The 12,457-nt window shown below is 42.4% G+C and overlaps 1 protein-coding gene across 3 annotated transcripts in view; it reads right to left on the bottom strand.

The window, feature by feature from the left end:
* SLC6A6 (solute carrier family 6 (neurotransmitter transporter), member 6) overlaps window positions 1–11,592 on the bottom strand; it is a 48,334-nt gene extending 36,742 nt beyond the window's left edge. Inside the window, exons 1-3 of one of the 3 annotated variants that reach the window (XM_010153937.1) lie at window positions 11,551–11,581; window positions 8,960–9,025; window positions 4,546–4,602 (exon numbers count right to left, since the gene is read on the bottom strand). In XM_010153937.1, coding sequence (XP_010152239.1) covers window positions 4,546–4,602; window positions 8,960–9,014 — 112 coding nt within the window. In that variant the 5' untranslated portion in view covers window positions 9,015–9,025; window positions 11,551–11,581. Of the gene's footprint in view, window positions 1–4,545; window positions 4,603–8,959; window positions 9,026–11,550 lie in introns of all 3 variants that reach the window. The other 2 variants (XM_010153934.1, XM_010153936.1) reach the window with 2 other exon arrangements.
* Between the last annotated feature and the right edge of the window lie 865 nt (window positions 11,593–12,457).

Below are 12,457 nucleotides of genomic sequence, written 5' to 3'. Positions count from 1 at the left end.
TCTCCCTGTCCTTATCTTGACCCATCAGCATTTCATCATATTTTCTCCCTCCTGTCCAGATGAGGACAGGGAATGATAGAGTGGCTCGGTGGGCACCTGGCCTCCAGCCAAGGTCAACCCACCACAACGCAGAAGATTTACATGTTTTTGGAAAAACAAGCGGAGCTTTCCATACCCACTAATGGCTTTGATCAGCTTTGTAACCAGGCTGTTGCCATACCTGCCTAGGCCACCTCCACACAAAGACGGAGTTGTGTTTTTATTGCCTCTATCCATTCATCTTAAACAATAACTGAGGACAGATTTCTATCCCACCTGTAGCAGCTGTTTAAATATGACATACAGTACCTTATTCCCACAAATCTAGATCCCAACACCATCGCTGGAGAACAATCCTTTCTTCTTTGTTCCCGGGCCCCATCTGCATTAACACCTGATTTTTTTTCTAGAATACATTAGTGGAGGAAGAGGTGTGCAACACGGCACTGTGGGTGGCAAATAGCCAGCACTGGTACCAGGAAAACAGCTTTACATGCACGCGATCCGCAGTGTTAGCCCCATTACAAGGCTATAAAGTCTGAGAAGGTCACAAAGCCCCGAGGGCAGAGCCGTGAGCTCTAAAACTTAATCATAAGAGCAAGCTACTTTTGATTTCAGTCTTGACTTCTCCTCCACGCTGGCAGAAGTTATCAGCAAAAACATGATTCAGTGACGGAAATGAGCTGCAGATTTTTGAGATGAGGAGCTAATGTGGAGCAACGACCCTGGCCGCTGAACTGCAGAACCCGGGTGACTACGATGCTCAGCCAGGGCACCACTGTTCACTGGCCTTCGGCCATCAGAGCTTTCCTAAGCACCCTGGGGTTTAATTTACTGTTGTTGTTGTCCTTCCTTCAAGAAATAAAATGGAACAGAAACTTTAAGCATATGAAGTTTCACACAGGAAATGAAATTGAAACTACTGATGGGGCTGAGCAAAACAGCGCACGGGGGGGTTCTGCAGAGGATATGCTAAAAGGAGAAGTGGTAAAGCTGATGAACAAGCTCACAGAGAGTGCAACTTTGCAAAACAGGTCTGTGGACTGTAGACTTTCACACACACACAAAAAGCGAAGCTGTGTAGACACTGTGGTATTTATTTGCTTTCATGCAGCTGGTGCCAGGTGCCGGCTTGCACGGCTGGACACTGGCATGTTTTGTTTAATCCCAGAACAGCCTTGGCTCAGTCTCCAGCTGCAGCTCCATCCTCTGAGCTTCCATGGCCTGCCAGAGCCACGCACCGTGCTCCTGGACAGTGTTTCAGAAGGGATACTGCTATGTCTTATGGGCGTGTCAATGGGCATTATTTGATTAAAGATCACAAATTTTTGATCACTACCCGTCTGCTTTGAAGGTCTGAGTTGAAAGTAAAACCTTTGGTATTGACCACTAAAAAAACATGCTTTTAAATATCACATGATTCAGGCCGATTCCCAACCAAAAGTGTATTTTCAGTTCACTTTTGGCACGTACCTCTGACATCAGCTTTCATATACAGAGAGCTGCGCTCATTTTTATATCAAGAGATATGAAAACCAAACAGCACCAGGACAAATACTTCACTTCTCCAAGGAAACTTGCATATAAACCACTTCTGCCTACTGTGGTCTGCGAAGTGCAGAGCACACACACCAAGCACAAACAAAACCCTGATCCCACACACTACTTGGACAAAAGCCCCACCAAATTCACCCTGGAATTGCTGCCTCCAAACTGGAATTTCGTACGAGCAAGGCTGACTCCAGTGCAAGAAACAAAGATAGCAGTCCCACAGGCTACAGGCACTTGCTTTTCTGTCGGTTTTGCAGGTAAGTATCCCCAAATACATGATAATATATGAACAGCCTGAGTATTTTTCTCCATCTCTTATCTTTTCAAACAAACACCAGCTGATGGTTTTCATTGCAGGTTGCTTTTATAGTCCCAGCTTGACTACTGTAAACTTAACCTACTCCTGTTGACCAGTTCAGAGACGCAGCTCATAATACTGGAGAGCTGAGGACCTTTCTTAGTGCAATTTCATCCGAGCGAACGTGCTCGCACTAGATACCAGTGTGGCACATTAACCGTTAATATCCAAAGCTGTTTTCATCACGACTACAATTGTTTTTCATGATTTTTTTTTTGTGTGCAAAAGCTAATTACAGACAGGTGGGAAAGTGTTTGCAGTTCCACCATAAATGATGGGTACGTGACAAACAGCTGAGATAGCCATAAAAACACTTCATATGTAAACTAATGGTAGAAAGTGAGAGAACTTCCTTCGGTTTACTTTTCTGGACTTTTGCAAGGAAGTGACACATGTAGAACAGCTACACAAACTTCTGATAATTCTGCAGAAGGAGAAACCCAGATGATTCAAAGTCACATGGATTGCTTTACATTCCTCATGTGATTATTATCTGTCTGTTAAATGTGAGTTGTAATCTATAGCTTGTACTGTAGGAAGAATGGCAGAGAAGGGACCTTCAACCCTACTAAGCCATCTTCTGCTACTATATCCCCTCTACATGGCACAACACTGTTTTCACATTTGAAAGAGCAACCCTCTACATGATTTAAGGAGAATCTGTATGAAGAGAGAGAATTAAAAGAGGGAAGGCAGCCATCACTAAAAAAAGCATATGAAAGCAAGTCTGACCTGTTAAATCTTGATTTTATAATCCTGCCTTGTGTAAAAAGGGGCAACAAAGGCTTTTGGTTGCTCGTACTTAGTCTTTCCTCAATCCACTATGGTAGCCCCATTTGTAAACTGTATTTTAGACAGAGCCTAATGAAAAAGAAGGTGTTTGTATAAGCAATATACTTTTTGCTGATAAAGGAGAGACATGTTGAAAATTTACCTTATCTTGGCAGATTTGAAAGAGCAACCCTATAAAACTATTCCTGTCTTGCTTTTTCCTAGCAATTGGGAGTTTCCTCCCCCCACCCCCCAATAATAGCAAGATGTAGACTTAAATGGTGAATCAAAGCATAGTTTTTCCTTCTTTCAACAGAATTAAAATAACATTATTCTGACAAAGGGCATTTTTTGGCTAGCATATGGGCCAACCCATGACAATTTGCTACCCTGTAGAGCTCGCAGACGCCCCTCTGCACGTCCAAAGCTCTTTGGCAGACAGCTGCAGAGTTGGGAAGGCATTTGGCTGTGGAGCAGATGCTCTGTGCAGCATTAACTCCCTCACGTGGTTACAGCCGCATGAGGAAACCAGCACGTAACGACAGAGCGGGGGCAGTTGGTGACACGCTAAATCCTAAATACCTCAAAGCTCTCGTCAAGGCTGCTGGAGAATGGGATTTGTAACTGAAAGGGGAAAAAGGTGTTCTTTACTTTGTAAGTACTTATCGTCTTGATAAAATTATGCAAACTCTCCCACTGATAACTTCACTTGGCACTTAATGAAGATTTGAAGAGATCTCAAGTGAAATCCTGGTTAAAATTCCAAGTAATTTCATCAATACCCAAATTTCACCTACTAATTTCATCTGATGTTACCATTTACGTCTTGGTAACTTCATGGACCTTCAGGAGGTCGCTGCTGTTCTATGCTGGTATGAATGAGAGTAACTCCAATGGGGAGCGAGGAGTTAATGACACACACAGCACCATGGCTGAATCAGAACAGGAACTGGGTATTAAACATAACCATAAAATAATTCAGGTTAGAAGGAACTTCTGGAGGTCATGTAGCTGAGCCTCTTGCTCAAAGAAGGGCCAACATCAAAATCAGACTGGATTGGTGATAGCCTTATCTGGTCAAGCACTGAAAACCTCCAAGACTGGAGACTGTACAATCTCTGAGAAACTCGTCCCACTGCTTCACTCCTCTCAGGGTGAACAACTTTTTCTTAAAACGAATCTGAATTTCCCTATTGGACAACAAAAGAAGAAGAGGAGGAAAAGGGAGAAGAGGATTAGCACAAAGTGACAAGACAATACCAAATGGAAGGATCAATCTTCATTTCCGATACTGCATGCATACAATACAAGCAGTTGGAAAGGAAAAGATACAGAGGGTGTGTGCAGTGAGTGACAAATGGCTAAAGCTCCACGGTAAATACAAAATAAGCACAGTCCCTGGTGGCAGCATATCAGACAATACTCTTTTTATTGTCAGAGTAAAAACATACTCCTTTAAGAAAACCAAATAAAAATCCCTACTGAATGTCACAATGCATGCCAAGCAATTACTGCTTTCCACAATGTGTCCTGTGACTCACTGTGCCACAATAAATCGGCATATGGTGCTCGGTCAGGGTATATAACTCACACATTTGCAATAGCTCTAAAGAGCTAATAGTTACTTGGACTGTAGTTAATGTTGGGAGTTTTTAATTTCCCCATGGCAATGCAATAAATGTCATGCTTATTACTGTATTATTTTTTTTAAAAAGTTTTTAGTGACAGGCAAGTGTCATTAACGCCTGAAATCTCTTGTATGCTAGGGAAATCAGCTCAGACAACCTCTGGCATGCGAAAGCACATAAATAATTGGTAAATACTACCTGTGGTCTTCTGGGTCCAGATTTGCCTGATGCCAAGAGCAATCAACTCCTTTTTGGCTGCAAAGGATAGGAGGGCACTCAATACCTTGCAGAAGGCACTCAGTACCTGGCAAAAATTAAGCTTGCTGTGTGCCAGCACCCCATGAAAGAGCAAACCCTGAAGCACATATGACAGAAATGGTTCTCTCCTCTTCTGGAGGAAAGCAACCTCCTAAGAGAGACATAGAGCCAGCTCTCTATAAGGTGCTGAGTACTCTCCCTGCCTGGGAAAGGTGCATTTCCTATGCTTACTCCACTTAAAAAACAGCTCCAACTCTCTTGTCAAAGGAGAAAAAAGAAAGAAAGTGCATCTGTCTTTCAGTGAGTCTGCCCAAGAGCAGGAGGAGACTGGAGGTCCAGTTTTTATCATTAATAAGACAGAGATGCTTAAAAGCAAGGAGCGAGCAGCAGCAGCAGAAACTGTGTGCAATTCATAAGAAAAGCCTTCTCCCGTAACCCAGATTACTCAAGCGAGCCCGAGCTACACCATGACTAGTGAGCACCCTCAAGAGAATATGGCTCCAGAGTGCTAAAGCAGCTTTCCACCACACCAAGATGATCCAATGGGCAGGGAAATCCTATATGGACAAGGTCTACGTATACTTATGTACATTTGAAAGAAGACCACTGAAGCCAGTGCTATTTGTCAGCAAAAGTGGATCAGAAAACAGAAGTGGACCACTGGGATTTTGCCCACACAGGGACTCAGCTAGAGCAGAAGCACTACCAGTTTCAAGGTCAGCAGGACTTATTCCTGAAAAGGAGGGGTCTGACTTTGATCCTGTTTATAGAATCATAAAGTAATAGCAACGCTACTGGAATCAACAAAGCTATGCTGGAGGACCTCAGTTGAGAATTAGATCCTGAATTTGTATGTCTTTGCAGCTCATTTCACAGGTGTTAAACACTAATGTCTCAAAATGTGACTTGGAAGGAAAAACATAAATAAACATCTCAGCCTACAGCTCTATTGCTCCCTGATCCCCAAGGAGGCAATTATTCCCTCGGTGATGTTCTGTACAGGCCAAATACAATGATTGCCAAGATAAATATTTTGTTCCTGGGTTTTTGCTTTACAAAGTGTAAATTTGGACTGTGTGGCTTCAGGTGTTAACACAACAGGCTTCAGTGCTTAACACAACAGATCCCAAACAGTGACTGGGAAATATGGCCATGACCTTAGCATGAACAGCAATGCTGAATAATGACCTGCTCTGCTTATTTCCTCACCTTGAATCTCCTGAACTGTTTAATTGTGTGGAAGACACTTGAATTTGTGCCTAAATTAAGACTGCCAGGGCCTGACCTGCACTCCTTTACAGTTATTCTCTAGAGTCTTTGCTACTGCTCACACACTATTCTCCATCTCCTCAGAAATACATTTCACTTATTGTTTGTGGCATCTCACCTACTTTCCTCGAGGAATATACTTGAGAAAGTGCAAAAGTACATAAAAATTAATTATAGCTCAGACCTTTTTCCAATCAAAAGTGGTATTCATCTATACAGAAATGTCAAAGTCTTCATTTCACTCAAGGAGATAAAATGAACATTTAGGCAATAACCACCCTCCCCTCAACACAAAGACCCTCCCTCCAGAGAAGGAAACCCTGCCTTCATCCAGATCCCATGTGCTCGTTCTCTTCTTGGTTCATTGATGACAGTGCTAGCTAGATTTTCATTATAGGGAGTTATTTGTAGCTGCTGTTTTCATGGAGCAGCTGTAATAAACAAGTGAGATTTATGTTCCTTTTCAAATTGCGTGAAATAATTAGGGTTGTTAAATTTAGATTCTGAAAGAATCTACTGATTTCTCTATTTTTTAAAATAAATATGGAAGCTACAAAGCGATCTACCACCACCACTCAGGCTTGGGCCAGTATGCACTCCATTTACTAGACCAAAATGTGTTTTGGATGAGGAAATAATCTAAAGTCTCCAAACAATCTTTTAAAAGTAAATGATGATTGTGCTGAATTGTTGTAACAACTGCACTGTGTGTTAACTCTTCTCCAGCCTAAACTCAGAAAGGACATCTTTTTATACCTATTCCGGTCTATATGGGTGCAAATGGGCACCCTGGATCTGGATCATGCTGGTAAGCTCAGTGGGAAGCAGGACAAAACTAAGACCCAGACCCAGATCAGGTTTTTACAGCTCACTTCCTAGCTTAACAATTTATATTGCATCCAACTGTTATAAAAGCCCTGACCCACATCAGGCATTCAAATACCAAACTTGGAGCTTGTGGTTTGCTCTCACCTCTGCGTCACTTACTTTTTCCACTCATTCACCCTCAACCACAGCTTGCTATATTGACAGTCCAGATACTTAACTGAAAATAAGTAAACACCATGCCCTCCCCAGCTCAAATTGGCCATTTCATAGCTACTGCTGCATTTTGGAGCCTGATCCAACAAACCTGCTTCATGACAGCACTGAACAAACATCCTCTAACAAGCTTTTCACCCACAGGTGTTTTTTGTTTGTTTGGTCAGTTTTGTGATTCATCAGTCTTTCAATATTCCAGCAGTCCAGGTTTTCCTCAGTGCAAAAGGAAAGACAAGATGAAATACCAGGCGCCATGACAGAACTTAGCTTAATGATTCCACAAAGGGGGACTGATGTTGGGCAGATGTTCAGCTGACTACAAGAGGGGAGGAAAAAATGATCTGCTGTGGGAAAGACCCCATTGTACCATGCATTGAAGGGATACAGCAACAATATACTAAGTGTGTAACAAGAAGTAGTGCAAAATGAAGACAAGAAGGCTAAACCTGTCAGCTTTTACACTGTCAACTTTTGTAACTAGGAGGAAAAGTTAGGGAAGGTATGCAAACAAGTACAATGGAACTGGGAAAGGAGTCTGGAGTAATGTGCAGAAGACAGTTGTAATAGATATCAAAATATAAAATTTTAAGTACTTTGCTCTATATATGATAAACCAGTAACAACTTCTATGTAAATGATAAAATCCCAGGACATTAAAATAAATACTTATGCATACTGTCTTAAATCATTCCTGGGTAAAATAAGTAGGTGTCATGCAATGGGATGGGGATTTAGTGCTAGGAAGTATAAAGCCCTGCATCTCAGGAGGGCGGTGACAGTGCCTGAGGAGCAGCTAGCTGCAAAGCCATGAATCCAAGAAAGACCTAAAGGTGACTGCAGGTAAGATTAGCCAAGAAATAAACTTCGTCTGTGCGATGCTACTGAGTGATGCTGGAGAAGGGTCAAAAGCTGAGCTGTTTCTGGATGTGTACATATGAAGGGACGATATGGAAATCTAAAACATAATGCTGTGTCAAAACAGCCACAGCAGATATAGCATGAGCTGTTCAGGCCTCCACAGATTAGAAAGGAGATAGAAAAATTAAAAGAAATTTAAGGACTAAAAATAAGGACTACCTTAGTGATTCTGTGAAGGACAATAAAAATGATCTAAGGAGAGAGTAAGAGAGTTAAATTAATATGATCTATAAATGAGAAGACTCCTGGGCTGAGATCCAGCTATAAATACCTTCAAGGTACTGTGTGTAGAGGAAAGTAATTAGATAGCAGGACAAGAGGCAATTGCTTGAATTTAGGAATGGAAAAATTCAGGATGTAGAATAAGAAAAAGTTACTTGAAGATATATATCTGCTCAGCAGGTCAGTCTCCCAAGGTGCTAGACAAGGCACACTTACTGCGTGCAACTGAGAACAGCTTGAATAAGGGGTTACAGTCCAAACAGATCACCACATACCAAATTACTGATGTTTTGGTCTCTTTATAGGTTACCTGAAAGACTGCTCCTCTATTTGAAAAAACCCACCCAAACCTATATATCCATGTAGTGACAATACATCCACACCAGAGCTCAGAACTGGGGGCGTGCAGCACTCCGGTGTGCAACACAGGCTAATGGCAAACCTCTCTCTCTCTCTTCTGGCTCTTCAGTGGTGTGCGCAACGTGACCCTGACTGCTGCCAGGCAGGACAGTATCAGCAGGACAAAAACTGCTGACCCAGCCAGCAGAGTATCTTAACATCAAGGTCAAAGGCTGAAGTGGGAACTACTTCTTCTGATACTCATGGTCTTCCCCAGCCTTGTTTATGTTAAGAGATCCTGCATGGAAGCTTTCAATGTCACTGCACAAATTATATACTTTGATTTATGATTACCTGAAAACCAACACTAGCAATATTTAATGACCCTCAGGAGCTCTAAAACACACTTAAATTAAAAAAAAAAAAAAAATTAAAAAAAACCCCAAACATTTGCAACAGGCCTTACAATTTTCAATGACAAATGGGCATACACAAGTGTGAGGCATAAAAAACCCAAGTACCGTTATACCCCCCCTTAAACATATCCCATCCCAACTGCACTCACCAATCGGGACTTCTGTCCCCTCCTCAATGTAGATGGGCAGTGGTGATTCCTCCATAGGATGAGGCACTGATGGAAAGTAATGAATTGTGGTAGTATTTGTCGCAAAGTGACTACAATAAGACGGTCCCTTTCTTATCATTACAACTAGATATGGCTGGTTACTGTCACAACAAGTCCTTTCTCAAAGTGGTCACCTCCTGTCATGGTGACCAGTCCAAGTCACAGTCCTGAGGGGTTAATCCCCACTGAACATTCACTGCCACAGGAGTCAACCCCCTCTGAATGGGGCCTGGGAGAAGTCCCTGTCCTGGATGCTTCACCATCCTGCCGTTTCACTACGGTCTCACTACTCCCATCCCTGGAGTTTAACTCTCTTTTGGAAACTCACACAGTCGAAGAAGCCAAGGGGAGCCAATGCACAGACAGGCACAAATAGAGTTATCGAGTCAAAGTCATAATATTTCATGCACAGAACCAGAAGAGAGAGGCTCTGATGCTCAAAGCTTGCCGTTAGCTGTTGAAAAGCCACAGCAGGTGATGGAAGACCGCACCGCAAATGGCCCCTGGACCACAAACTATTCATTACTCATTCATTTTTGGAGTATATGTATTGGACTTAGGAAGCTCCCGATGATTTATTTGTGACACTGATGTCTCCAGACAAAACTCCTCAGATCTGCACTGCATGCTTATTCTTCAGCTTCCAGACACCATGCACTCTCTGCAGTAGCGTTTGTCTGTCTGGGTTCTCCTCTTTGGGAGCTCCTTCCTTTAAGGTGGTTTTGTTGCACTATTTCCCATTTAAAATCTCTGGGAAGCATGTGCTTCACAGGCTACTCAAGAGGTTTGAATTTCCTACACTGGAATGAAATAATAATGAGCTACAAATGTTGAAAATGGTTATCATCAAAAACCTTTTGGAATTTTTCTTCTCTGTTACCTTTTAAAAATGAGATACCTTCACAAATGATACAAACCTAAGCTAGTCTCAGCTAGGATTCCAGCTGTGGGGAAGGATGATTCTTTAACACTTTCTGGGGTATCCTTCACTTACTACTGGCTTTTTTTCTTCTTTTTTTTTTTTAATGGAAAGGTTGTCTTATGCTACCCATAAAACCAGCCAAAAAACACTTGTGGTTTATAAAGCTATTAAATAAAGTGTCTTATGTTTCTGCTAGAAACGCAACCAGAATAAAGAGTGTTTTCAACAGATGCTTGACTAGCAACGGGCTTAATATAAACCCCACCCTGGTGCTCTGCGGGATGCCAGTTCCCTGCCTTCCCCTAAGCCCACCCCTCACTCATGAGGAAGATGAAGGGACGCACAGGGGAGAGGAAGAGCAGAACACGGTTGCCTACAGAACTACAGTACAAGCCACAGGAATCACGGTCTATCGGGGCATCTTGCGCAAGCCACTTTTATCTAGAAGCTGAACTAACATTCCAGCTCAACAATAGCAAAAAAACATTTGTTACCACACGGCGTTTTGCTACATATTAACCAGCAGTTGCTACGCAAGCATAATGGAGTGCTGCGATTCCGAGATAAATGTTATTTATAAAAAAAAAAAAAAAGTTGACTGATGGGAAATCAGCCTGAGGTGAGCGCTCGTGGGCTTGCCATGCCACTGGACACAGTACATGCTGGGAAGTTATGCAAAGCGGGTCCTGCATCGGGAACGATGCAGTCATATTCCTTGTTAAGCTGATTTTGCATTAATGCAATGCGAGTCTTCATCTATGCAGCCCTTTAAAACATTTGATCAGATTTATTTACTAGAAAGAAATAACAGAACAGAGCTTCCTACACTACTCAAGAGTTTTCAAATCTGAGATCTGCAAGCAAACCAGGTCCAGGTCACTAGATGGTGTGAAAAAAAACCCCTGTATTTTCATGACATGCAGCTTTCTTGGTCCCATGAAGAATACTGTAGTGGACTCGCCCAGACTGAGCAGCCAGTCTGGAGCCAAATGCTTTCACAAAACGTTTGCCACAGTATTCACCAATGGCTGGTGGCATCTACGCTTATTGTAACGGTTATCACCTTGGGTTCTGGAAAAGGCCTGCAATACCTATAGGCTATTTGAGGCCAAATACATGTACACACACTTTCTTACCCACACATATACATGCACACACTAGTACACATGCCCGCAAACAAATGGCTCTATACACAGAACTTGGATTTGGTAGGATCCAAGGCAGAGAAGCTGACTCTTCTCACAGGGTTTGGGAATCAAGGACTCTGGGGTGCTAAAATGAGCTCTCACTTACAGTCTCCTCTGCTTTGGGCAAACCACTTTAATAATATCCCTCCAGGATTTACACACCAACTCTACAGGCATGCTACTTAAATGTCTGCAAAGTGCTTTGCAATGGTTTCTAAATTCTGCTGTGATATGCACAGAAGAACTGCACAGATAGATTTAAGACAACAGTTGCTGAGCATTATTACTGTATAACTACAGTCTATTTTTACATGCTCTATACTTGGTTTCTAAGAACAGATGGTAAATGTTCAGTATTTGAACATTTTAATAAGCTTTATAACCCTTTTGTAATTTCATAAACAAGCATAAATAACACTTACATGAAGAAGAGTCTCTCCTAAATGGATTTTCTCTTCCTGTTTGGAAAAAAAAAAAAAAAAAGAGAAAAAAAAGAAAAGGAAAAAAATTTTTAAAGGAAAAAAATGGGTCTAGCAAGCTAAGTCAGACATGTTTCAATGTTATCATGCATAGTGTTCTCTGAGTTTCATCAGCATGAACTTATATTTTGACCAACATCAAGACACTGAATGTGGTACCAATACCAAAACAGGAGATCATTTCTCACCTGTTTCATTCTATGTAAAACATCACAGAAAATTTTCCTATCTCCATCTCAAAAGCAAGGAAATTACACTGCAGCAGTGAAATAAAATGCAAATGCCATGGGATCTGAAGCAAAAAAGGAAGAACTTTAAACTACATTCCAGCTCGCTGATAACCGTGACTCGATATATGGGTTGCTCTCCTACCTACAGGCGGCCTGCCTACACCAACACCCTACAGCAGGGCACTCCTGCTGTGTTTTGGCAGGGTAATCGTTTTTCCACGCCAGCGCTCAAGCACCGACTGCGTTCAAACCCCAGTCGGGCAGCCACAGCAGCGAAGGCGTTCTTCAAGGCTGCGACCATTCTGGGAGACAGAGAACCGCAACAGGAAGCCCTGTAACTGCTAAAATGCACGAGCTTTCCCAACAGCCCATGGGTCTCAACAGCCACCCTTCTGCGGCCGCTGGCACCCACCTAAAGCTCGCTGGCAGGACGTGCATTTGATCCACGCTCCCCTTCCACCAAACCCACCAGCTATCCCTTCCGAGGGCTGTTCTAGGAAAAAGAAAGGACTGAAGAGTGGCAGTTTCACTCAATTTCTACTACATTATTTTGTATACACATTAGCTACTCGCTAAGCAATTTTAAGAGTATTGCCTGCGTTTACATGCCTTGGGACCAC

The sequence above is a fragment of the Eurypyga helias genome, unplaced genomic scaffold (genome assembly GCF_000690775.1).
Source record: "Eurypyga helias isolate BGI_N326 unplaced genomic scaffold, ASM69077v1 scaffold10566, whole genome shotgun sequence".
NCBI lineage: Eukaryota > Metazoa > Chordata > Aves > Eurypygiformes > Eurypygidae > Eurypyga > Eurypyga helias.
This window is presented reverse-complemented; position numbering and strand designations above follow the sequence as displayed.